This window comes from Aquarana catesbeiana, linkage group LG04, assembly GCF_042186555.1.
Source record: "Aquarana catesbeiana isolate 2022-GZ linkage group LG04, ASM4218655v1, whole genome shotgun sequence".
In the NCBI taxonomy this organism is placed as follows: Eukaryota; Metazoa; Chordata; class Amphibia; order Anura; family Ranidae; genus Aquarana; species Aquarana catesbeiana.
This window is the reverse complement of record NC_133327.1, coordinates 464,094,327-464,118,297: the sequence shown is the minus strand read 5'-3', so window position 1 is coordinate 464,118,297 and position 23,971 is coordinate 464,094,327. Positions and strand designations below refer to the sequence as shown.

The 23,971-nt window shown below is 41.1% G+C and overlaps 1 protein-coding gene across 2 annotated transcripts in view; it reads right to left on the bottom strand.

Moving 5' to 3' along the window:
- The window catches only part of NDUFAF7 (NADH:ubiquinone oxidoreductase complex assembly factor 7), a 284,953-nt gene that overhangs the window by 90,849 nt on the left and 170,133 nt on the right, over positions 1 to 23,971 (bottom strand). For both annotated transcript variants that reach the window (XM_073627560.1, XM_073627559.1), the window contains 4 exons: positions 11,134 to 11,347; positions 9,552 to 9,610; positions 7,457 to 7,570; positions 756 to 899 (listed from right to left, as the gene is read on the bottom strand). In XM_073627560.1, coding sequence (XP_073483661.1) covers positions 756 to 899; positions 7,457 to 7,570; positions 9,552 to 9,610; positions 11,134 to 11,347 — 531 coding nt within the window. The remainder of the gene's footprint in view (positions 1 to 755; positions 900 to 7,456; positions 7,571 to 9,551; positions 9,611 to 11,133; positions 11,348 to 23,971) is intronic.

Here is a 23,971-nt window from a genome sequence, read left to right as displayed (position 1 = left end):
GCATAGAATTCCCTGAAATATTGATTTGCATTATGCATGCTTTAATTCTCCTAATTGACAGCTCCAGGAAGCTGCTAGGAGTCTCTAAAAACTAAAAGGACACTGTATAAAGGGAAAGCACTAGAAAGGTGCCACCATATCTCAGTCTGAGAGGATGGAAACAGCTTAGAGGATGAAAGTAAACAAGGCAAAAAGGTTATAGCCCCTAAACCTAAGGATGCAAAAACTGTCTGAAGTTTGCAATCCTAAAGGGGTTGTAAAGGCAGAAGGTTGTTTATCTTCATGCATTCTATGCATGAAGATAAAAAGCCTCCTGTGTGCAGCAGTCCCCCCCCCCCCCCCCACTTACCTGAGGTCCCTCTCTGTTCACCGATGTCCACAAGTGTCTCAGCTGTCCGATATTCTCCCTCTTGATTGGCTGAAACACAGCAGCTGTGCCATGGGCTGTCGCTGCTGTCAAAGTCAGCAAGCCAATCAGGGGAGAGAGGGGGTGGGGGCCAGGCTCCATGTCTGAATGGACACAGGGAGCTGTGACTCGGCTCGGGTTCCCCCATAGCACGCTGCTTGCTGTGAGGGCACTGAACAGGAGGGAGGAGCCAGGATCACAGAAGAGGGACCCGAGAAGAGGAAGATCCGGGCTGCTCTATGCAAATCCATTGCAACAGAGCAGGTAAGTATAACATGTTTGTTATTTTTATAGGAAAAAAAAAACGAGACTTTACAATGACTTTAAGTTAGAGCCAAATAACACATACTCTGAAAGTGTCCTCCTTGTCTCCTGAATGTCCATAGTCCGCTATGAGAGCAGCTCCTCCATATTTTTTTAATTGGTTCGCAAGCTTCTGAATAATTATAGCTGCTTCGGGACAAACCTCCACGTGATTCCTTTTTTCATCAGCCTGGAAAAGAAAGTATTAAACGCATTTTTATTTAGAGCTAAAAAAAGCTTCTTAGGATGTTGGTTACATTCTCTAAACATAGGCCTAGGATTAAATTGCTATTTACTTACCTGTAAAAAGGTACACATTTTAAAATCTGCTACAATACTGATTGAATGTTCTTCTTATTTGTGGCATCATACTGGTAATCAGTGACAAAATTTGAGCAGAACATATTTGCTCAATGATATTACTTCACTAGTGAAGGTGAATATGGGATGTAAAAACTACTGGGAAGAGGCACAGAAACGGAACTGTTCATGGACCACATGGAGAAAAGGTGACAGGAAGGTAGCTGAACATATCTGGCAGAGGCAAAAGAGGAGACATAAGGGCAACTGGTTGTGGACCATCAGGGTATAGACAACGCAGAATATAAGCTGATCATAGCATGGGTTGTATGGTACAGGGGAGTTACATCAATAATCTGGGTATAAGCAGAATGAGTGTAATTTGCTTATTGGAAAAACTGGCATGATTGGGGGGCATAGGGGGAGATGACTGTGTCAGGAATGAAGGGGGGGGGGGGAGGTATTGTGCAGAAGAATGCGAGCTGATCATAGACAGGGAAGAAAGATAGCATAGTGTTGCTTAAGGGTTACAGGTAGAGAAAAACCAATTGTGTTTTGGGCAAGAATGCAGAAGTTGAACTGTTAATGGAATGGTAGACATGCATGAACTGCCACCTGGCACAGGAAAGAGCCTTTTCCCCTGATGTGTGATGTTGTGTCTATTTTTCCAGCTAGAACACAACCCTGACAATGGGTTGCATTTGCAAAAGTGCACATACTGAACTCCTGCATATATATGTACACATGTATGGAAAAATAGCTGGTTCAGCAGGAATCAGCCGACTTCTAGTACATGTGTACACCTGACTGTTCAACAGAAGCTGATCTAACGACCAGCTTCTGTCAAAACGGTCCTGCTGAACCTGATCAGTGTGCTCTGGCTGGAGGCTGTCCCTGTCAGAGTACATTTACACAGCGGGAGAGATTCCCGCATCACACATCATCGTGTGGATCCTGGGATGTGTCTTTTTTTGTTCAAGCCCCTGGCACTGCTCTCGGTTTTGACTGAGAGCATTGTGCAGTAAAGCATGGCATGTACTTTTACAATCTACCCACCTTAGCAGCATAAGCCATAGACAAGCGCAGATAGAGGTTCATCTAACACCCCAGAAATCAGCAGTCTTTTAATAGGATCAGATTCCAGTGTAGAGGGGAACTGTTGGCCAAAGGCATGCCTAAGCTGCGAGTATCTAAAGAACATCCAGTTGGGCAAGTAGAAGGCTGCCTTAAGCTCGGGAAATGTTCGCAAACGACCCTCCACCACCACATGTTTGAGGCCCACTATTCCCCAAGAGGCCCAAACACTAGGGTCTGGGATTGTACTCATGTGTGGAAGAGAAGGATTGCCCCATAGGGGGATATGGGGGGAGAAGGACTCTGGATTATGATATTTAGCCCTAGCCCTGTGCCAAGCCTGCACAGTAGCGTGCATCAGGAATATCATATCAGGGTGAGCTTTGGGACCTCTAAAGACTAGATGGCTAAGGGTCGAATAGGATCCCACAATGGTGGCCTCCATGGTCACAGCAGGGTTATCCTTAGGCTGAGAGAACCACCGCCATACAGTAACCAATACTGCTGCCCAATAATATAGCTGGTAGTTAGGAAAAGATAATCCGCCCATGCCAAGAGGTAGCTGTAGTGTAGAAAGGGCCAGTCTTTGGGTTCCTTCTGCCCATATAAAACTAGTGAGTATAGCATTTATCTTATGAAAAAAAGGAGCTCAGTAGGGGTAGAGGGGTATTACGAAAAAAATACAAAAATTTTGGGAGATATACCATCTTGATTAGATTGACCCTGCCTACTGGTGTAAGTGGGAGAGAACGCCACGTGGTTCATTGCTAGGAAAACCAATGCAGCAGGGAGTCTAGATTCTGGGCATAATATGTTCCCCACCAATCCGAATACCCAAGTACTTGAACTCCTCCACCCAACTAAGCGAGGTACCCGACGGTGGTTTACAGTGTGCTGGATAAAGCGGAAAAGAAGGGACTTTCCACAATTTATTTTAATCCCATAGAAGGAGCCAAATACGTCCAAAATTCGCAGGGCCGCAGGGGGGGGGGACAAATTGACATCCGTCAGATACAGGAGAGCGTCATCAGCATACAATATTTTTTCCTCTATTACAGTGACACCTCTAACCGAATCGTCTGCTCTGATTATGGCAGCCAGGGGTTCCATAGCCAGTGCAAATAGGCCAGGGGGGAAGGGACAACCCTGTCTAGTCCCCCTACCAAGAGAAAAGGGTCGGGACAGTGAATTATTCATGGATATTCTAGGGCAGAATATAACAGGCAAATCCATGCAATAAAATTGAGACTGAAGCTGAATTTTTTGAGGACAGCCCAGAAGTAGGCCACTCTATTGATTCAAATGCCTTTTCGTTGTCCAAAGAGACCACTACGCCTGGGCTGTGTTCTTCTGCTCTAGCCATATGTGTGAATAGTCTGCGGATGTTGATGTCTGTTCCCCTACCTGGCATAAACTCAGTTTGATCCGGATGCACCAGAGCGGTAATAACTTTTTTGAGGCGTAAGGCGAAGACCTGCGTCAGAATTTTGGCATCCACATTAAGTAGCGAGATGGGCCAGTAAAAGGACACAGATCCAGGTCCCTGCCAGGTTTGGGAAGGACAACTATTACTGCCTCTCTCATTGACAAAGGCAAAGTTTCTGAGTCCTGTGTTCAGGCCAACATCTTATGAAAAAGAGGAAGGAGAGAATCTGCATATGCCTTAAAGAATTCCGTCGGGAACCGATCAGGGCCCTGAGACTTCCCAGTTTGCATGGTTAGCACATTTAAGTTCTTCCAAGGTTATGGGGCTTTCCAACTTATCCCTATATGAGGTAGTCAGGCAGAGAAGGTCTATATCTTCCAGATAGTCAGCCACTTCCTCCTCAGAGCACACCACTTTGGAGACATAGAGGTCCTGATAATAAGCGACAAAGCACTCATTTGACCCAGATCTGTCAGCACCACTCCACCAGAGTCAAAAATGCGGGGGATGGAGACTGGCGCAGATTGCTCCTTGGTCAACTAAGTCAGGAGGTGCCCCGTCTTCTCCCCCTGTTCAAAAATCCGCTGAGTCTGGTGTAGTAAGCGCACATCAGTGGCCTCAGTTCGTAGGAGACCGACCTCCCACAGAGTCACCTTCAGGGCTCCCTCTAACTACTCAAGTCTGCACTCATTTCTACTTTTACCTGCCATATGATGCCCTGGAAGCTGCCCCTAGAGAAGGTCTTAAAGGCATCCCATGATACAGGTAGAGCAATAGAATCGTCCAATTCGTTCCAGAACTGTAAAAGGCCACTACGGTAGCTTATTTAAACTTCAGTGTCAGCGTAAATGAAAACATCTCCTGGGTACTTATGGCCTCTTAACCACTTGCGTCAGCTCATTCCGATATACGTCGGCAGAGTGGCACATTCCCACGAATCGCCGTATGGGCGCCATAGCAGGCGCGCGTGGCCACTGTACGTTTGGGGACCCGATTGCGTGTGGCCAGCAGGCGTGATCGCCGCAGGCCACCCATGATCGCGGGCACGACAGCCAGAACGGGGATTTGTGTGTGTAAACACACAAATCCTCGTTTTGACAGGAGAGAAGAGACAGATCTGCTGTTTGTAGTAATTACAAACAGCGATAGGTCTCCTCCCCCAGTCAGTCCCATCCTCCCAGTAAGAAACACTCATGAGGAAACACATTTAACCATTTGATCGCCCCCCCAGTGTTAACCCCTTCCCTGCCAGTGACATTTACACAGTAATCAGTGAATTTTTATAGCACTGATTGCTGTATAAATGTCAATGGTCCCAAAAAGCTGTCAAAAGTGTCTGATCTGTCTGCTGCAATGTAGCAGTACCGCTAAAAAAAAAAAAAAAAAAAATTGCAGATGACCGCCATTACTAGTAATATTAATTAGAGATTATATATATATATATATATATATATATATATATATATATTATATAAAATTATATATGTATTTATTAATAAAAATGCCATAATTATATCCCCTATTTTGTAGATGCTATAACTTTTGCTCAAACCAATCAATATACGCTTATTGCGATTTTTTTACGAGAAATATGTAGAATACATATTGGCCGAAACTGATGAAGAAATTTGTTTTTTAAAAACATTTTTGGGGATATTTATTAAAGCAAAAAGTAAAAAATATTTCATTTTTTTCAAAATTGCCGCTCTTTTTTGTTTATAGCGCAAAAACAAAAACCGCAGAGGTGATCAAATACCACCAAAAGAAAACTCCAGTTTTGGGAAAAAAAGGACGTCAATTTTGTTTGGGCACAATGTCGCAGGACCGCGCAATTGTCAGTTAAAGTGACGCAGTGCCGTAACGCAAAAAATGGCCCGGTCATTGAGCAGGAAAATCTTCAAGGCCTGAAATGGTTAAACAGCAGCACTGGTAACATTTTTCCACTGTAGCAGTATGTTGCCTCTACATCCCCTCTGTCCATACTAGGATATAATGAAAGCACCCATTTAGCATCTGGGCCATTTTTTTTTATTTCTAAATTATGGAGAAGCCATCAGACAAAAGGAGTATATTTATGTTTAATCTATGCAAAGATATTGCATATTTATAAAGCAGTAAATGTGACATTCACTAAACATTCATTGCAGGTGAATCAATCACTGCAATTGAAAACCAATGCTTCAGGAAGATATAGTCACATTCACTGCTTTATAAATATACCCCAAAGTGTATAACCATTATCTTGTTGTGCACTAGCCACAACAATTAGACAGAGTCCCCATTGCAAGAAAACCAGAGGTTTAAATTGCACCCACCCATGAAAAACTGAAATGTGAAGGTTTAAAGTGGATGTAAACTGGATTCATGAAATTTGACCTAAGCACATATATGTGTAGTGTTTTCTTATCTCTCTCCAAAGCCATAAGTCCCATGTCTTTCTGCTGCTCCGTTCTTCTGTTATCAGCATGATAACTTCCGACAAGTTTTCCGACAACCAAGATAAAACCAGCCTGAAATCTGTGTCTGGGTGGGTGCTATAAATAGATTTGCAGAGAGTTGGTCTATTCACAGCACAGCTCTGCACATTCCTTCCTTATTTTGCCTATGTGGAGTGGGGGGGTGTGCCTATCCTCCAATCAACTGTCACACAGTATATGCCAAGAATTCACACCCAGTGCTGAACAGGAAGAAAAAAATCTCTAACAAGATGTGTACTTTCTAAAGAATATAGCAAGCTGAAGACAGCATATATACATGTAAACCTTATGTAGGGAGATTTGTTTCATCTCTGTGTATCATCTGAGGCTGTTCACTTCACTGGGTATATGTAAGAGAGTTTACATCCACTTGAAGTTTTTGCTTCAGTTTATTTGAAGTGAATATGTACAATGTAATGTGTATATGTAGAGTGGGGACGGAAAGTATTCAGACCCCCTTAAATGTTTCACTCTTTGTTACATTGCAGCCATTTGCTAAAATCATTTAAGTTCATTTTTTTCCTCATTAATGTACACACAGCACCCCATATTGACAGAAAAACACAGAATTGTTGACATTACCTGAGTTAAATATATGAGTGCCACAGCAAAGGGTCTGAATACTTAGGACCATGTGATATTTCAGTTTTTCTTTTTTAATAAATCTGCAAAAATGTCAACAATTCTGTGTTTTTCTGTCAATATGGGGTGCTGTGTGTACATTAATGAGGAAAAAAATGAACTTAAATGATTTTAGCAAATGGCTGCAATATAACTTTCCGTCCCCACTCCCCAAACAGATCTATTTAAAGTACACCTATAGTGAAAACAAAAGTATTAACCTATAGTAACGATTGCATTATAAAGATGCCAGGCTGCACCCTGCTGGGCACAAACTTCTACCTTCCCCATGCCCCAGGATACAGGTCCTCACAGCAGCACTATCAGGATAGTTACTGAAACAAGTAACAAGTCAGGAACTTTATGGTGCCTAGAAGCCAACCATTATTGTAGCTTCATATTTTTGTCTTCATTACAAATTAGCTTTGATACCAATTACCAGTCACCATTGAAACTATTTAGTTGCCCCTCTTGCTCAAACTTAGTTGTTAGTTTAGATTAGGGGTAGAGAATATGAAGAAATACTTATCTTATTTCTTCTTCAGTTGGCAGACGGTGCTCTCCTTTGCGATTGTCAGCTCCTGGGATGTGGGCACGCCCTCAACATCCTCACATACAACGCAGAAATGCTGATCCTGCATTGTATGTGATAACATCAAAGAGGTTGTTACTAGGCATTTTCTGTAAATGCTTAAAAATTTCCTAAAAAACTTAAAAAAAACGAAGGAATGCAGCCACTACTTTAAAGGACAGGTAAGCTGCAATATATTACCTTTTTGTTTTTGGGTTTAAATTATGCTTTAGGATCTTCCAGAAGAATATATTTCTATAAAAGCTAAAAAGAAATACCTGAACAAAGGTTTTTGCAATCAGAGAACAGCTAGAACCAAGAACAAATCTTAATTTTTGTGGAATCTCTGGATCAACATCAATCAATATTTCTCTCCATTCATCTTGGATTTTCTGTAAGGATGAAATTGTTTAGAAAAATATGTTCAGGATTTACTATTGGATCAAATATAAAATAACATGTTGTTAACATGTACAATAAAATTACTCTTTGTGAATAACACTGTATAATCTAATATTTTCATGAGAATTTGAGATATGCAGTCTGTTGTGTACATTATACTGGTGCAAAAGGAAGATGGTGTATAAATTAAATTTTGGTTGTATTTTCAACAGGTGCATGGGCGGCTCTTCAACTAATACTTACTTTTTTGGCCTGCCGTCAGGACTGCTAGTAGCTTGTTTACTAAAACATTACTCTACAATACTGTTGATCACAAAGAGCAATGAGTTGTTGCTCCATGAGACCACAATGCATGTCTCTTGTTATCATAAATACGAGACAGCTGATAACAAATTGATTGGGAATTGCATGCACAAGGGCTACCACCAGTGGTGGACATACCCTGCAAAGGGCCTCTGTTCAAGAACAAATTTAGGCCCTCTTATTCTTTTAATACTTAGGTACAAACACATTGAGTATCAACAAGCAGATAGATGCTTAGGTGGAAGAGCAGCCTTTGCAATGCAGTTCACACTCCCAAAGTCCATGATATGCAGCTGGTCTCACATCTCATTTGCTTACAGATGAAAGACGTGCAGATTAAACTGTAAAAGCATTATGCATGTCATGTGCTGGACCAGCAGGAAAGTACTACTTGCCCGACACCACACAGATATTATGGTTTTGGAGTCTTTTACAATACCTCCCCCACTTCTCACTTGCCCAATATGTAAGACGTGCCCAGGTCAAAATAAGCAGAAAGGCTAATGTATGCCCAACATCTCATATGAATAGGCCCATATGCCACAGAAGGCCTTTATGCAGTTTCATGATCTGCACAAATAATATGTCTGCTTCTGGCTGTCACCATCTTTTGCAAATACTCCTGAGTCAACTGTATCAAGGAAAAAGTCAGTTGACCAATGTGGATGTTCAAAATTGCTCTCTATGGCTCCTTTAAAGTGGTACTAAACCCACAACAGTAAAATCAGCCTGTATATGCAGTAAATCATGCTGGTTATACTCACTGTGGAAGCTAAGGGGTTAATCCTCTGCATTGTGTAAAAAGGCTATTTGTTCCTGTATGCACAGATCCTCCCCTTATTGCATTGTCCCCAAAACATGTTCGGATAAGACAGTTAGTGTAGTCAGCCTGCACATGCTCAGTTTGGTGTGTATTGCTAGAGAGTTTTTCTTTTCTTAGGATAGTGCATGTGATCATCACAGGGCCAATCAGCACTGTCCAGACAGAGGGTTAGGGGTCCTGCATCCTGATAAGACAGCCAGTGCAGTATGAAAACTCCTTCTACAAGCTTTAACTAGGCACTAATAGGAGGCACAAGACTAATATATACTGCTGATGAGAAAAGGTATTTAGCAGTTTATATTTACTAAAATGATTGAATTTCCATGTTCTGTGTACTGTGGGAGACCAGATATACTGAATGCAGGGTCCTGGGTTTAGTAACACTTTAAGCTACAAATGGTGCAAGAAGTGTCTAGTCATCAGCATGTATGCTTAGCAAGTATGGGCTTACATGTTTATGTCACAATTGTTTTATCTGTAATAAGTTGATTACTGTCTCCGGACCGATGGCTAGCCTAACAGTGTTGTAGTATCAACTGCACTGAGATTGGAGAGCTCTAATACTGATGCATGAATGCTTGGGTAGTTCCTTATCATACCAATGTTGGAAGTAACATAATGATAGCTTAAAGAATGAAAGAAAAAGGTTCCATGAGTTTGTTATGTGTAAGGCATTTGTGTATATAGTGGGTCATAATAAAATAAGGTTTTGTCTTTTGGCCCTGCAGGACATATTTATTATGCAATGTGGTGAAAATGTCAAAATGCAGTTTAATTTGTATGTGCTGTGTACACAAGGACTTTTTTTTTCATTTTTTTTTTTTTTATTAAAAATAAATTGGTACCTGTAATTTATGTATGGGCAAAGCATCAAAAAATTCATGTGCAATGTAAAACGTGTAACCTAAACAGAGAAGAACATAAATATAAAATATATATAGTTATAGAGATACATATATATATATAAACGTAATCATAAATATGAAATTACATCTAATGCATGCCAGTTTTAAAGTTAGTGTGAAGTGATTTTTTTTTTACTATTTTCTAATTATTGTTTATGATTGGGACAAAAAAAAAAGTTTTAATCAGATAAACATAAATAATTGAGGAATATTTTTTAAACTAATTTCCAACCAGGAGATGGAGAACTAGACTCCTTCTAACCCTTTATTGCATGAAAGTAAAAAAAAATGGGCCTGAACCCAGTTTTGCAAGTTTGGCATGTGTTGGCAAAACTTTACATATCTTCACTACTTAGTGTATCCAGGTGAATTATACCTCGCTTTTTTTTTTTTCCAGGATATATTGAGTCTTTATTTGATGATAAATGGTAATGGATATCTCCTGTTTTTTTTTTTTTTTTTTGTCAATGAAAAACTGGCCCAAAAATATATCTTTTTTGCCCCTTAAAAGAGGAGAATGTAAACAATTATGTGTAAAAATATAACTATAAAATGGCCAGATCAAGGCTTGATGTAGGTTAGGGTCAAGGTCATAGCCAGGTTAAAAGGTCAGCTTTCGTTTGTAGTAAAGGAATAAAAAAAAAAGTGTTTTTTTTTTTTTAATTTAGTGTCAATGTGTTTAGATATGATAAAAAGCAGACTGTACATGATTGTTTCTTCCCCTACTATGGATTTGTACAATATCTAGTACAAGACCCAGAGTTGTCAGTGACAGCTCAGTTTCTGTGCTGGGATTACACTATGGAGCGTGCTTCCAGCACAAACACCAATGCAAATATGCAGCACCTCGGAAGAAGGCCCACTTTCATGACACCGTATACTGTATATATAGGAGCTCGGTGTTACATAGTAGGTGAGATTGAAAAAAAACACAAGTTCCATCAAGTCCAACCTATGTGTGTGATTATAAGTCACATAACCTTGTATAACCCTGTATGTTTTGGTCGTTCAGGTGCTTATCTAATAGTTTTTTGAAACTATCGATGCCCCCCGCTGAGACCACCACCTGTGGAAGGGAGTTCCACATCCTTGCCGCTCTTACAATAAAGAACCCTCTACGTAGTTTATGGTTAAACCTCTTTCCTTATAATTTTAATGAGTGGCCACGTGTCTTGTTAAAACTCCCTTCCGCAAAAAAGTTTTATCCCTATTGTGGGGTCACCAGTATACGGTATTTGTAAATTGAAAATCAGACAATCTTCTGATCGTAATAAATCAATCCTGTAAATATGCTCACTGTTTTTTGCTATATTTAGATGATAAAATAGATAAAATGAATGTTTTTATAAAGGACTACAAGCACACACTACTATATACATTATTTAAATAGAATCTGTATGTTATCAATATAAACTTGAAAGTTTGGTTTTACTTACCAGTGTATCTATTGTTTCCTGGATGAAATGACAATTGACATTTGTATTCTATAAACACTTTGAAGCCAAAACATTATATAAAATACCTGAGGGTACGTCTTGTATGTGGTAGTACCAGTTAATTGGAAGACCTGTCTTTGTTATTCCAATTTTATAACATGATGACGTGTCTTCATCTTTTGGCTCAGTGCTCTTTTTTGTTAAGTTGAGTGCTTGGATTTCACTTAATTTAGGACTCACTTCTACTAGGTGTATCGAGATATCACATGTGTTTAGTAGATATTGAAACTGATTAAAAACCTGAAAAACAGAAAACACCCAAAAAAATGAATAAACAAAGCAAAATAAACATAAATAAACAAAGTTTGGAATCTATAGTCAGAGCACTTACTTGAAGTCTTAAAAAAAATGTTCCAAACTCCCAGATATGTAAGCAAATGATATTATCCTTGTTACTGCTAAAAATTTGTAGATAAACATCTGCAGGATCAGTTTTCAACTATCCAGCCCTCAGATTTCTACTTTTTAGTAATAACAGACTACGCCCAACTAACACCCAGACATAGAACATTTGTACAAAATTAGAATTCTTCTAAACCACTTGTCCAAAAATATTTTATATTAAATTGCTATACTCCTCAGAAAAAGTTTATCTACTCATGAATCCTTGGTAAAATTCAGGGGCAGACTATACCCATGGCAATTTATTCCATCTAAGATAGCACAAACTCTTCTACCTCTCTCCACTCTTTCATAGGGAATTTCAACTTGACATTAGATTCTTTACTGGATATACTGTCTGTTCGCTTCTGAACTTCCATTTCTTTTCTTTATATTTAATCTTTTTAAATGATTTTGCAATCACAATAAAACATACCAATAAAAGCAATAACATGCCAATACAATACAAATGGGTCAGAGAAGCCTGATCATATCAGTGCCCCCATATGTGGATAATGCGTAGTAAGAATATGAGTATCAAGGGTAATCATGCCATATACTCAGGGATATACTGGCCATCGGGACTACCGGGAGTTTCCTGGTGGGCAGATGGCTCAGTGGGTCGGTTTCTGTGACAGAGGACTCAGAGCTAGGCTGCCTGGGAGCGCTGCTGGCATGCGGGGTTGATCGGGAGCCGTTCTCCCAGCGATTTCCCCGGGGGAAGAGAGCATAGAGGAAGAGGAGAGCCGCAGGATCACAGAGTGGGATAGCCCGTGATAGACAGAACGCGCGTCCAATACTAGGATTCTGTCTATCACAGACGTGGTGTCAGGAGGAGGCGGGGCTGTGTGACGGCGAGCGGAGCAGAGGCAATTGTAATGTAAGCTTTTCTGGCGTGCTATCCTGCTCTGTGATCCTGAGGCTCTCCTCTTCCCCCAGTCATGGTCCGGCCGCCCTCTCTCTTCCTCTGCCCAGGTGAGGCTGCAATGGTGGACACAGTGAGGCTGCAATGGTGGGCACAGTAAGGCTGCAATGGTGGGCAGTGTGAGGCTGCAATGGTGGGCACAGGTGAGGCTGCAATGGTGGGCACGGTGCTGCATCGGTGGGCACAGTGAGGCTGCAATGGTGGGCACAGGTGAGGCTGCATCGGTGGGCACAGGTGAGGCTGCATCGGTGGGCACAGGTGAGGCTGCATCGGTGGGCACAGGTGAGGCTGCATCGGTGGGCACAGGTGAGGCTGCATCGGTGGGCACAGGTGAGGCTGCATCGGTGGGCACAGGTGAGGCTGCATCGGTGGGCACAGGTGAGGCTGCATCGGTGGGCACAGGTGAGGTTGCATCGGAGGGCACAGGTGAGGCTGCATCGGTGGGCACAGGTGAGGCTGCATCGGTGGGCACAGGTGAGCCTGCTTTGATGGGCACTGGTGAGGGTGTGCTGAGGGGCACCGATAAAGTTGTTAATTGTAACTTAATTCTGCATAAAACATTTAGGTGTCACTTCATGAGATAATTTATGAGGGCGTGTTTAGGGGCGGAATTAGGGGCGGGGCATCCGCAGGATGGGAACGTCATCAGACATCCATCAAATTATATTGCCCCAGAAATTTTCTCAGGCGATTTATTTGTGAATAAGAAATAGAACTTCTTCCCGCAGATGTATCGAGCATGGGGTCTAGGACACAATTAAAGTCCCCAGCAAGAAGGAGAATCCCTTCAGCAAAGCCCATTAGTTTATGTAAGTATTTTATAATTTGATTGATTTGGTCCTGGTTGGTGATATATATAGTAGCCAGGGTATAGGTCTTGCCATTGATGGTAAGTTTCAGAAAGAGGAATCTGCCCTCTGGGTCTGCACAGACATACAGTCCCTGACAAAAGTCTTGTCGCTTGTGTACAAATTGACCTGAAGTGCTGCTAAAATATATTTCTAATCAAGATTTTGTTATAAGAAATGGGTCATTTTAATCCCAACAGCTTTTGTAATAATGTTTCAGTGCAAAACGAAACTGACAAAAAGTATTCTAATATTCACAGCTTGGTAAAGCCCATTGAGTCAATTTTTGCCAAGACATAAGTGTTGTTGCCTTGTTATATGGGCTTCACCTGTGACTAATAATGGATCAATTAGGTCTCAGGTGTGTATAAAAAGAACACCAGTACACTAGACCTTCTCAACTGCAACTAGACCTCTGCAAACATGCCTAAGATTCACACGGAGACTAAAGTGTTGATTATCAAGAGGCTGAAGACCAGATCCACTGCTGATGGGGCAGACACCTTCAATGTGTCTCAGCGTCAAGTTCAGAGGATAAAAAAAAGATTTGAAGAGACTGGAGACGTTTTGGACAAGGCCAGGTCAGGCCGACCCCGCAAGACAACTGATCGAGAGAACCGTTTGTTGGCTCGAAAATACAAGGCCAGCCCATTTACCACTGCAGCAGAGCTCCACGAAACCTGGTCACCTGAAGTCCCTGTGTCAACCAGAACAGTTTGTCGGATTCTGTCTCGAAATGGCCTCCATGGTCGAATCAGTGCCCATAAGCCAGCACTAAACAAAAGACAATTGAAAAACCGTGTGGCATTTGCCAATGGCCACAGCCTGCTAAAAGGATGGACTCTGGAAAAGTGGCAGAAGGTGGATTTTTCAGATGAATCTTCTGTTGAATTACACCACAGTCACCTCAAATATTGCAGGAGACCTACTGGAACCCGCATAGAGCCGAGATTTACCCAGAAAACAGTGAAGTTTGGTGGAGGCAAAATCATGGTCTGGGGTTACATCCAGTATGGGGGTGTGCAAGGGATCTGCAGGGTGGAAGGCAACATCAATAGTCTAAAATACCAAGAAATCTTAGCTACCTCTTATATTCCCAACCATAAAAAAGGCCAAATTTTGCAGCAGGATGGTGCTCCGTCGCATACTTCCATCTCCACATCAAAGTTCCTTAAGGCAAAGAAGATCAAGATGCTCCAGGATTGGCCAGCCCAGTCACCAGACATGAACATCATTGAGCATATGTGGTGTAGGATGAAAGATGAAGCATGGGAGACGAAACCAAAGAATGTTGAACTCTGGGAGGCATGCAAGACTGTTTTCTTTGCTATTCCTGAGGACTTCATCAATAAATTGTATGAATCCTTGCCAAACCGCATGGATGCTGTCCTTCAAGCTCATGGAAGTCATACAAGATATTAAATTTGGATCTCACAGTACCACTACTTAATTTGCTGACATATTTTTGGATTTTCAGTAAAGTTGTTCAATTTCTGTATAGGCGACAAAACTTTTGTCTTGCCAAAATTTGACCTGTCTGTCTTGATTAAATGATAAATCTTTTTTCAGTGAAACTTTATTTCAGTGCATTAAACATCATTTGGGAGGGCTTTAGCTTTTCATATGAGCTATTTCTAACAACAATTGATTAATTAAAAGTCAGGTTAATAGCAGGAGTTTCTACAAAATAGAGAAGCGACAAGACTTTTGTCAGGGACTGTATGATATGTGATGGATTTATGAAATGTAATCACCACTCCTTTAGATTTTGAGTGGGCGTAGGTACTGTGGTACCAGTTTGGGTACTACATTTTGAAGGGTAGGAATGTGATCTGTCTGAAAGTGCATTTCCTGCAAAAACACAATCCCTACCTTGGACTTGTGAAAATCATATACGATTTGCGATCTCTTAGATGGTTTGTTAAAACCTTGCGCATTGAACGAGTAAAGCATAAGGGAAGCATCCCTCCAGGATCTAGTCATAGCGGGGAAAGAAAGAAGAAAAAAAAAAAAAGGGGGGGGGGGGGAGGAAGACAGAGGGGGAAAAAAAGAGATAGAAGTACAGTCAAGAGACCCCATCTAATAGCAAAAGAAGGGGAGGGAGCTATAACAGCCAGCAGAGACACTTCTGTCCCACTGGAAGGACGAACAGGGTCTCTGTAAACTATTGGGGGTTGAAACCAAACATGGACAGTTGCAGCTGAGCAGCACCCGCCAATGTCATAGATAGTGAAGGTAGTTATAAATCATGGCATATTATTTGGCTGAACCTATAACAGGAATAAACAGGTTGTCAAAACAGCAAAACATAACAAATAAAGGGCTGCATTATCCCTAGTCCTGAATATAGGACTACATAATACCAGTAAGATTGTAAAACAGACATTGCCCATGAGAAAATCACAACGGGGGGGGGGTGTAGAGTGAAGGGGCAAGGAGTGAATGAAGAGGAGAGAGGGAGAGGATGGGGAAGGAAGTGAGAGCTCTCAGGGCGATGATATCAGAGAAACATATGTGTAGATTTGGAGTTCAAAACATATTAAAGTAGCATTCATGGCAGTACAGCAAACGAGTAACAGAATCTTATCCTGACCCACAACCAATTGTGGCAGGGCATACTAGAACTATATGGGTCTTTCAAGCAATTAAAGTCCAAACAGAAGTAACAAAAAGGAGGACAGAGTTCAAAACATATAAACTCCCCCTGCAGAGGAAGGGCAAAAACAAAGATGTCCTCAAAGATGTACAAAAAAAAAAAAAAAAAAAAAAAAAAGGGGCACAGGTTATTAATGTCCAAAGCTGTGATGTAGCAGTGTATCTGTAGAAGTAGAGAGGCCCGAGATAGGTTTTCTAGATCGTGGGTCAGAAGGAGGAGGTCTAGATTCACCACCACTTGAGGGTTGATTACGTCTCTGTTGTGGAAGCAGGGCGTGGTTAGAAGCCACGTTTATGGCCAACTAATCAGGCAGATCGAATGGTTCGACATTCAGAAAGCAAAAAGCCTCTGTAAGTTGGCGATGGTCGCTGAGGATAAAAGATAAAGTGTTCAGAGCGTGGGCGGATAGTCAAACCAAAAGGAAAATTAGTTAGAGAGACTGCAGGACTGTGAAACAGGGTGGTCGCAAATGCAGCGTATTCCTGCTAGTACTGGAAATCATTCCAGTAATACCATGTTTTACGAAACTGTTCCTACTTACGTTTTAGGGCTGTTGTCAAGCATTCCATAGAATTCTATAGTATTCTTATTGAACAATGCTATCCATTGATCAATTTTCAGTGGTTCAGTACTTTTCCATTTTTTGAGGGAAGCACACCTTGGGGGCTTTAAGTGGATCAGGAGTGAGATCTGTGCCTTGAGACCCAAACTATTTGTGATCGCTCCACTGTTAAGGTCACTCATATTGTGGTTCTCTTCACAAATGGCTGTTTTTAGAGATCAAGCCCACTGTGGTTAACCGTGGAATAAGTCCAGAAGACAGTCGACACAGAACAACAGTATTGGGCAATGAGTGAGCAATCCATTAATGGTGATACTGAATTAGATGCCTTTAAGGCCTAAACATGGGGGGTCCTTTATAATTTCTTTTAACATATACGGCAAGCCATTTTGCCAAAGACTCATGGACCTGCAAATCTCACTGAAAAAAATCAACACACACCGATAAAGCCCTGTGGTGAGTTAAAACATCAAGAAATTAACCTAACACAAGAAACAGAAATGGTTCTACCAAGCTTCTTTCTTTCACAAGCTTCCTCTGTCAGAAAGACGGGCTGATGATGTCACAACCTCTGTATGTAGCCACAGCTACATAAAGTTTATACCTCACATCCAGCGGCCTCACATGTTAGTGAGAGACATAGTTTGGGCCAAGGTGGCTGTAAAGTGTTTGAAAAGATGGAGTTCAGATTTAGGTTATAAATGTACTAGTATGCACCGCATACCAGCACATTATGACAGACTTACCTGGACACGGAGCCCTCCAGCACAACGCTGTCACAACTCCCCGGCGCTTCCATCTTCACTTGGTCTTGCTTCCTTCCAAGCACGCATCGGGAGCTTTAACGTTCCTGCCGATAACTGTGCTGGGAGCATGTAGGGCATGTGCTCTCAGAGTAGAAAGGGGTTTACATTGGGCCGCATATATGCGGCGACTCTGCGTTAAAACCCACCAGCCGAGAGGCGCATATATGTGTACCATCGGCGGGAAGAGGCTATTTAAAATAGATGAAAACAGGATATTTTACTTACCAGTAAACTCCATTTCCTAGTGTGGAAACAGGATCTTCAATTAATATGTCTGGATTATGAAGCTATCTTCTGGTTATTGGACACCGACATAGAAGAGAAAGCCCCCCCCATATAATTCTTCCCACTTCCAGCTAGCCTCGATTTTGTAGAAAATAATAAGGAGGTTATAAGAACATGGAAATGGGACCTGTGTCCTGTACTGTGCTATGAAAAACAGATTTTACTGGTCAAAAATCCTATTTTTCTAGTCAAACAATAAAAGGGCGCTATCTAATTAGCACAATAAGGATGTCTAAAAGCAGTCCAGCTGAGGGGTGGGAAACAGTAAACAATACCAACAGGCCTACATAATAAAAAAAAGAAAAAACAAAACAGGTCAAGAGGACATGACAGACTCAGAGAGCAGCTTGTAGAACTCAAACTTGCAACAGAGGAGGCCTTAACATCCACCTGATAAAACAAATGTGTGAACAGAAATCCAAGTGCCAGCCGTGCAAACTGAGAAACAGATGGCTGATGCTGAAAGGCTCATAAAGCATAGAGATCTAGTGGAATGCGCCTTAACAGAGAAGGGAGGAACCTTATCCTTTCGACTACAGACCCCAACGATAACTTGCCTGATCCACCCTGCAATGGTGGAGCATGAGGCAGGGAGACACATGCAGGAACCTTTAGGGAGTACAAAGAGGAATCTGATTGCCTAAAGCAGGCAGAAGCTGGGAGGTAAACTCTCACAGCACACACCAAATTCAGACAGTAGAGAGAAATTGCCTTAGTATGTTTCAGGGTGGATTTGATTTAAATCAAGTCGATTTAAATCATTAGTAAAAAGGCTTGATTTAAATCAACTCGATTTAAATTATAATTTTTAAAGAGCAACTGTCATCTCTGTCCCGCAGCGGCTCCTCCTCTAACCCGCTGCTGACTCACCGACAGTCCCATTTACTTTAATAGGACAACTGGTAATGCAGCAGTGAGACAACAAGGTGAGGGACGTGGTGGCGGCAGCAGGTGAGTGGATGTCCGCTAACAGGCGCTGCCATGATGGATCTGAAATTACAGGTGCTCTTTAAATGTAAGGACTTATTCTTGCTGGTAGTTAGAATCTTTAATATTTGCAAACAAAATGAAGGTTTCCTATTTAGAATAATATGCTGTCAGGATAGTAAAACAGTGATATCAGAACCGATTCAATCATACAGTTTGTAGTGTACATAGATTTGCAAAACAATGGGATAAAGGAATAGTGGGACTTTAAATGAGGCAAGTGACAACCAACTGGGTAAAAGATGTATTGACGTGTTTATTTACATGAGCAAAATAATACAGCACATAAACATGGGTACATACATTGGTATTGGTAATTTCATAGATACATACACACGTCGCAGACAAGTTGCGCTTTATATATATATACGTGAGTAACATCATAGCACATTGTAGTAATGCAAGACAATATATTTTGTGTCATGGGGTCAGGTAAAAAAGCAAAATTTGCATGAAATGGTCTAAGTCAGGGATAAGCAATTAGAGGACCTCCAGCTGTTGCAAAACTACAAGTCCCATCTTGCTTCTGTCTCTGGGTGTCATGCTTGTGGCTGTCAGAGATTTGCTATGCCTCATGGTACTCTGTTCTGCAACAGCTGGAGGTCCGCTAATTGTATATCCCTGGTCTAAGTAGAAAATTAACCGTATATATTAGAGACATGGATGCAGCCTATAAAGCTTGATGCGTTTTGTGGATTCGCTCCACTTCCTCCGGAGTGGCTGCTAACATATCTGTAAAGGACATATAGACACCATTGTGGTCTAGCATTGAACCCAAAACACCAGAAAGGGGATAAAGTCAGGAGGAGAAAGTTATCCAACCCAAAAATTCTTACATAACGTACAGAGTTCAAACTAAAGGGTACTGTCAAAAAAAGGACCGCTAAGAATGTCTATCCCAGGAGCTGAGGTATTCGAGACCCGCAGGAGGATCGGGCGCGCACACACACATTCCCAGATAGATAAGGATTGCCATATTGTACTCAGTAATGGTGCAAAATAGTAGCTCCAAAAGTATCTATAAAATAAATAGATAGTGTATAACTGTGACGCATAAGATAGTTCTGCTGTCATAGATGAGTAAAACCAGTACCCATTTAGGACTATGGAAAGAACAGAAAACCTGTATATAAAAAGAAGTTGGGGAAATTGGCGCTGCCCTATTAGCAGTATTTAAATGGTTAAAAAATAATAATAATATTCATAGAGTTTGTAAACCCACTAAAAGTGATCATGCAATTTCTATGCAAAAACATATACAAAGTTAAGTACCATAAACATGCATGAAAGTGAATTGAACCTGTGATTTGTCCACTGGCTAAGCAAAGCCATACGTATGTGTGAGAGTGAATAAGAAGTAATAGATAATAAATAATAAAAATAAACCCACTAAAAATGTACGTGCAAATCCTCTGTAGTGTATAGATGTGATGGAAAATCCCATGTAAAACGAGGAGTGAAATAAATTTACAGTAAACACACTAATTGCAAAAACTAAAAAATTGTTTGTGGCAGTGTAACACCCCCTTTGGAGCTAACAGCAACAGTAGTGGATAACAATAATAACAATAACAATAATTATAACATATCAGCAACTTGTGTAATAACTCCCATGTGCATTGTTAAAAGGGCAGTAAATTTCTGTCACTCCGTGTTGTCATATAATAAGCCCCAATGGAATTTGTGCGATGTAAAAACTAACGCTATACAAGCAAATGTATGTACAGTTAAGCGATTACCGATAAGACTGCATATAAGAATAAAGTCTCTGTGAAAAGCAACCGGGCAGGACGAAAGTCTCTATATGAAAAGCCGGAGTTCTATAGAACCCAGAGTCCGGCCATCATGCAGTTATAGATGCCAAAAATAAAAAACGGTGACTTCCGTGCTCATGCAGACTGGTGACTCCAAGTGCTCCCCCCCGTATTTCCCCACTCACCAGAATCAATCACCCCCACAGGGGTATTGGGCAAAGAGTGGGTGTCTTGGGATGGATGTCTCTGTGGGTGTCCCGCTTGTCCTCCGCTGCTCCGTAGGATCGCTCCAGTAATTCAAATCAGAGTCTCCCCCTGGCGTTCCAGGGCTGGGCTCCTCCACATCTCCCCACCACCGGTCTACTTTATCCTCCGCTTACAAAAAAGGAAACAAAGGGCTTCCGTGGTGAAGTATGTCCAGTTTATTAAAAGTATAACAGTTCCTAAAAACAGTAGACCCAGTACAAACACGGCTGCCGGCAAGGATGAGACCAGGAAGCAAGTCCGTACCTGCGTCTCACCTTGCGTTCCAGCCAGATCTTCCGGGTATGACGTGTGAGCGTGACTCCGCCTTACGCGTTTCGTCATCGGACGTTGTCAAAGACGGTGTTGACGCTTCACACATTGATATAGTCCTGCGGACTCCATGAAACCTCCCCTAATTGAGATAATACCGTTCGGGGGGTGTGGAAATAACAGAGCCGCCAGTCTATATGTCAGAAAAAACAACAGATGTGGTTTCTAATACACATTATACATTATGCATTATACATTTAACCGTCATCTTAATCTTTTTATGAAGATGTTAAATCATGTTGTCAATGTGCATTATCCATTTCCCTTAATTTCCATTGGTAAACTACATTTATCAGGAGCAAGATAAATGAGATATTTAAAATAAATATGACATAAGAAAAAGAAAAACATAAATAAAAAATGAAATAAAAAATTGAAATAAAAAATTAATTAGAAATTAAGAAGTGAGAAAATGAAAAAGATGAAAATATTATATATAAAAAAGTATAAATAAAAAATGGAAAACTAAAAAATGTTTAAAAAAATATATAGACTGTTAAATAGATAAATTTAATAATGAAAATTAATGAATATCAACCACTTGACCACTGGGCACTTAAACCCCCTTAATAACCAGACCAATTTTCAGCTTTTGGTGCTCTCACATTTTGAATGACAATTACTCAGTCATGCAACACTGTATCTATATGAATTTTATGTCCTTTTTTTCACACAAATAGAGCTTTCTTTTGGTGGTATTTAATCACCGCTGGGTTCTTTATTTTTTGCGCTATAAAAGAAAAAAGACCGAAAAATCTGTAAAAAAATTAATTTTTCTTCGTTTCTGTTATAAAATTTTGAAAATTAGTCATTTTTCTTCATATATTTTGGCCAAAATTTATACCGCTACATATCTTTGGTAAAAATAACCCAAATTAGTGTATATTATTTGGTCTTTGTGAAAGTTATAGCGTCCACAAGCTATGGTGCCAATATCTGAAAATTGATCACACCTGAAGTACTGACGGCCTATCTCATTTCTTGAGACCCTAACATGCCAGAAAAGTACAAATACCCCCCAAATGACCCCTTTTTGGAAAGAAGACATTCCAAGGTATTTAGAAATATGCATGGTGAGTTTTTTAAAGTTGTCATTTTTTCCCACAATTCTTTGCAAAATCAAGTTTTTTTTTTTTCTTTTTTTTTTTCCACAAAATTGTCATATTAGCAGGTTATTTCTCACACACAGCATATGCATACCACAAATTACACCCCAAAACACATTCTGATATTACTCCTGAGTATGGCGATACCACATGTGTGAGACTTTTACACAGCGTGGCCACATACAGAGGCCCAACATGCAGGGGAGCACCTTCAGGCATTCTGGAGCACCCATGCCAATTCTGACATTTCTCTCCTACATGTAAAAATCATCATTTATTTGCTAGAAAATTACATAGAACCCCAAAACATTATATATGTTTTTTTAGCAAAGACCCTAGAGAATACAATAGCGGTCATTGCAACTTTTTATCTCGCACGATATTTGCGCAGCAATTTTTCGAACGCGTTTTTTTTGGAAAAAAAAATGTTTTTTGCTTTAAAAAAAAACAAAACAGTAAGGTTAGCCCAATGTTTTTGCATAACATGAAAGATGAAGTTACGCCGAGTAAATAGATACCTAACATGTCACCTTTCAAAATTGCACACGCTTGTGGAATGGCGCCAAACTTCGCCACTTAAAAATCCCCATAGGCGACGCTTTAAAATTTTTTACTGGTTACAAATTTTGAGTTACAGAGGAGGTCTAGGGCCAAAATTATTGCTCTCGCTCTACCGATCGCAGCGATACCTCACATGTGTGGTTTGAACACCGTTTTCATATGTGGGCGGGACTTACGTATGCGTTCGCTTCTGCATGCGAGCACACGGACAGGGGCGCTTTAAAAAAATTTTTATTTTTTTTTATTGTTCATTTTACTTTATTTATTTTAGTTTGACACTTTTTTCCCCCCAAAAATTTTTTTGATCACTTTTATTCCTATTACAAGGAATGTAAACATCCCTTGTAATAGGAATATGGCATGACAGGTCCTCTTTACAGTGAGATATGGGGTCAATAAGACCCCAAATCTCACCTCCAGGCTGTGCCTGAAATTAAAAAAAAAAAAACAAAAAAAAAGATCCTGGCTTCGATCGTAGCGGTGAGTCGGTAGAAGCACCGGAGGGCGGCGGGAGGGGGGGGACGTCCCCTCTCGCCTCCCGTAAGAACGATCAAGCAGTGTAACAGCCGCTATGATCATTCTTATGGTGTAGGGAATCGCCGGCTGAAAAAGATGATATCTGAATGATGCCTGTAGCTGCACCCATCATTCAGATATCCCCGCACAAAGTCAAGGACGTCGTATGACGGAAGGCCGGAAGTGGTTAAAACGCTTTTTTTTTTTTTTAACACAAAGTTGTCCATTTATACAATATTTATAACACATAGCATGTACATATCAAAAATGACACCCAAAAATAGATTCTCCTACTCCTCCTGAGTACGGCGATACCACATGTGTGAGACTTCCACAGCCTGGCCACATACAGAGGCTGGGTATGGCTGAGCATGGCCGGGTATGGCTGAGCATGGCCGAGTATGGCTGAGCATGGCTGGGTATTGCAGAGTATTGCCGAGTATGACTGGGTATCGCCGAGTATGACTGGGTATGGCAGAGTATGACTGGGTATCACCGAGTATTGCAGAGTATGGCTGGGTATTGCGGGGTATTGCAGAGTATTGCAGGTTATGGCAGAGTATTGCAGATTTTTGCGGGGTATTGCAGAGCATGGCTGGGTATGGCAGAGTATGGCTGGGTATCACTGAGTATTGCAGAGTATGGCTGGGTATCACTGAGTATTGCAGAGTATGGCTGGGTACCACTGAGTTTTGCAGAGTATGGCTGGGTATCACTGAGTATTGCAGAGTATGGCTGGGTATCGCGGGGTATTGCGGGGTATTGCAGGGTATGGCAGTGTATTGCGGGGTATTTCAGGGTATTGCAGGGTATGGCAGGGTATTGCGGGGTATGGCAGAGTATTGCGGGGTATTCCATGGTATGGCAGAGTATTGCGGGGTATTCCAGGGTATGGCAGAGT